This window comes from Aplidium turbinatum, chromosome 7 (assembly GCF_918807975.1).
Source record: "Aplidium turbinatum chromosome 7, kaAplTurb1.1, whole genome shotgun sequence".
NCBI classification, from domain to species: domain Eukaryota; kingdom Metazoa; phylum Chordata; class Ascidiacea; order Aplousobranchia; family Polyclinidae; genus Aplidium; species Aplidium turbinatum.
This window is the reverse complement of record NC_137478.1, coordinates 10655000-10658903: the sequence shown is the minus strand read 5'-3', so window position 1 is coordinate 10658903 and position 3904 is coordinate 10655000. Positions and strand designations below refer to the sequence as shown.

At 42.0% G+C, this 3904-nt stretch overlaps 1 protein-coding gene across 1 annotated transcript; it reads left to right on the top strand.

Annotated features, from left to right (window-relative positions):
- The first annotated feature begins 215 nt into the window (after positions 1 to 215).
- On the top strand, positions 216 to 1016 carry LOC145773739 (uncharacterized). The gene has a single exon (XM_082584873.1). The coding sequence runs from the start codon at positions 216 to 218 to the stop codon at positions 1014 to 1016; it is 801 nt and encodes a 266-aa protein (XP_082440999.1).
- Positions 1017 to 3904: the final 2888 nt, after the last annotated feature.

Genomic DNA, 3904 nt, shown 5'->3' with positions numbered 1-3904 from the left:
AAATTGGTGACCCCCGACAAAGCCTTCTTCTAGCAGTGCATTGCCTGTTAGTGTTTTGTGTAAATTTATATACCATAATGTGTGTAGACTAACTTAATCTTTTTTTCTAATCATTTTTTGTTATCATTGTGGCTACACACACCTACAATACACGCCACCAATCACGCATCACACAAAACAATTCTCATACCTCACCAAACACTAGTAACAGCGTGATGACAGAAAACAACCCAACAACTTCCATTTTAAAACCGGGTAAACGAGTCACCCAAGAATTTTGCAAATCTGCCCCTAAGGCATGGTTTGCTAATTTCAATAGAGTGTGCCAGAAGTGGAGCATAGTTGAGGATTCAGACAAGATTGAAGCTTTAATGTCTTGTCTGGATTCATCAACTATGATTGCACTGCAACCACTTTTGGCAAGACAAAAACAATTCCCGGACATTCAAAGTTTTCTGATAAGCAAGTTCACAGAACCTTTATGTGACCAAATTCAGAAGTTAGTTTCTGTCAAGCAGTTAGGTGATGTAAAACCTTCGGAGTTTGTGGCTAACATGAGAGTAAATATCTCGGAGTCAGACATGTCCGACTCTGTGGTGAAGTCCATGTTGGTCGACAGACTTCCACAAAAGGTTAAAATTGCATTGGCATCACTTCATGAGGCTTCACTAGAGGAGTATGCAATAGCAGCAGACCATGCTATGAAGCATACTGCCCCTTTATCTTTTGTGGGTGCTGTAAACAAAGAGCCCCAGCAGTCTGAAATGGTTAGGGTAAATTTACAGCTGGAGTCATTGACTAAGTCAGTGCAAGAATTAATGAGGACTATTCCAAGCCAAGTTTCTTCCCAGAGAGCCGGTCCTCCACCTGCTCACTATGCACCAAAACCACAAGCTTCACACTCAAATTATTCTCGCGTGGCTAGAACACACAATATGATGTGTTTCTATCACCAACGGTTTGGTGCAAATGCTCGCAAATGTAACCCTCCTTGCTCTTTCCAGGGAAACTGGTAGGTTGCACTGCGAGATCGACTGTGCCCAGTGCAACAAAACTTCCATTTCATAAAAGTCACAGTCCACTTCTTCACATTAGGGATCACAAGTCAGGTTTATGCTTCATGATAGACAGTGGTGCTGAAATAAGCTTGGTTAGGCCGTATAACTCTGAAAAACATTTGAAAACACATAGTCATTCTTTAGTGGGGGTGAATGGAACTTCCATTGCCACTTTTGGACAGCGAACTATGAACTTGCAGTTTGGTGATAAAACTTCAAGGTTTCGGTGGATTTTTGTAGTGGCCGAAGTATCTCAAAATATTCTTGGTGCTGATTTTTTCAAACATTTTAATTTGTGCGTCGACTTCAGTCAATCTTGTCTGAGAAGTGTCAACCAGCCGATTGCATGGCCACTTTACCCCAAAATGGTAGCACATGTAGGTGCACCCAAAGCATTTGTAGCCACCAATTCCTTCTTACAAATTTTTGAAAAATATCCTGATTTAACGCGTCCACCAAACAAAAACAAACCAATCAAGCACAATATCACCCACACCATTGAAACCACTGGCTATCCTTGTTCTGCACGCGTTCGCCCTTTGTCACCTGAAAAATTAAAAGCGGTCAAAGAAGAAATTGACATGCTCCTGGAAGCAGGCATAATTAGTAGGTCCAACTCTAACTTTTCCTCAGCCCTGCATATGGTACCTAAAGGAAACTCTGGTGTTTTTCGTCTATGTGGAGACTATCGTTCCTTAAACGTCCAAACAATGCCTGATATGTATCCTACACCTTCGATCAATCAGTTGTTGCACAGATTGCAAGGTTCTTCTATCTTCAGTAAAATAGACTTAGTTCGAGCTTACCACCAAATCCCTTTGTCGTCCGAGTCAAGACATAAGACTGCCATCATATGTCCTTTAAGTCTGTTTGAATATAATTTTATGCCTTTCGGATTAAGAAATGCTTCCAGCACCTTTCAACGCTTCATTGATCATGTCTGTCATGGTTTAACCAACGTAATGGCATATGTAGATGACATAATTATATTTTCTGAAAATGAGGAAGACCACAAAATGCATTTACATAAGTTATTCCGCAGGCTGGATGAGTATGGAATAATCATCAATCCTACAAAATCTGAATTTGGTAAGAGTGAATTACTGTTTTTAGGGCATCTGGTGTCTAAGGATGGTGGGCGACCCACCCCTGACAAGGTCAAGGCAATTTCTGAATTTCCCTTGCCTGAAACAACAAAACAATTAAGACGTTATCTGGGCATGGTAAACTACTACCACAGATTCATACCACATGCAGCTCAATGCTTAGCACCCCTCAATGACTTGATTTCTGGTAAAACACGTGCGGATAAAAAGATTGTTTGGACTAAATGTGCAGAAAAAGCTTTTTTCGACAGCAAAGTAGTTTTGGCTGAAGCATCAATTTTGGTGTATCCACTGGAAAATGCTCCTTTAAGTATGATGGTTGATGCCAGTGACACAGCAATAGGTGGTGTGTTGCAAGTGAAAATTGATGGGTCCTGGTCTCCTGTAGCTTTCTTTTCGAGACGACTGGATAAGACACAGAAATCTTATTCTGCTTTTGATAGGGAGTTATTAGCGGCCTACAGTACTCTTAAACATTTCCATCATTATGTAGAAGGAAAGGACTTTACTCTTTTCACTGATCACAAGCCTTTAGTAAGTGCATTCCTTTCCAAATCTAATCAATCTATCTTGAGGCGAGTCAGGCAGATGAGCTACATCACAGAATTTACTTCAAACATCAAACACATTCAAGGGTCTGCAAATTTTACTGCTGATGCTCTTTCTCGAATTGTTTGTTTGTTTGTTTTGTTTGTTTATCTTTATCCTGCATTGCGGGAAAGCGGACTTGAGCGCTATGCATCGGTGTACGCCTTCCGACATACACCTGACCCACGCTGCAGCCGACGGCAATGTCTGTTTTTCGGTTGTCTACTTTACTTATGACTTAAATTTGGTACTACCCATTACTCGAAATCGATCACTAGGTAGAGGCAATTATCGTTAAGTTTCTTGCCCAGAGAAACAACAGCAAGTGCGGGTGGCTGGAGTCGAACATGCAGGCTCTCGACTGCGAGCCCAACGCGCTAACCACTCGGCCACGGCTGGAAATTAATGGTGTGCTGCATGTGCAAAGTGGCATTAATTTCTCCGAAGTGGCTGCAGCCCAAGAGTGTGATGAAGCTGTTCAGAGCATGCTCAACAATCCACAGGCATCTGGGCTGTTCTTAGACCAGTATGCTATTCCAGGTGTTCAAGATAAACTCATATGGTGTGACACTTCAACTGCTGTGGTTCGACCGGTAATTCCACTAAAATATAGAAAGATGGTCTTTGACCAGTTGCATTCATTAAGTCACCCTGGAGTAAGGGCTACTCATGATCTTATTTCGCGGCGTTTTGTGTGGCCAGGCATGCGAAAAGAGATTGCCAGCTGGGTAAAAGAGTGTCAGTCTTGTCAACGAAGCAAAGTCATTCGCCACAACATTGCTCCATTAAAGGATTTCAAAATGCCTCAGTCACAGTTTGAACACATTCACATTGACTTGGTAGGTCCCTTACCGGAATCAAGCGGCTATAAATACCTATTTACAGCAGTAGATCGTTTTACTCGTTGGCCAGTGGCAGTACCCTTGAAGAACATTTCTACAGAATCCGTAATAGATGCCTTTATGTATGGTTTTGTTTCACAGATGGGAGTGCCCAAAACTGTCACTTCTGACAGAGGAGCTCAGTTTGAATCAAATTTGTGGGGTCAGCTCATGAATTTCCTTGGTTGTCGTCGAAACAGAACTACTAGCTACCATCCGCAATGCAATGGCCTAGTAGAGAACATGCATAGACGACTGAAAGATGCTCTAC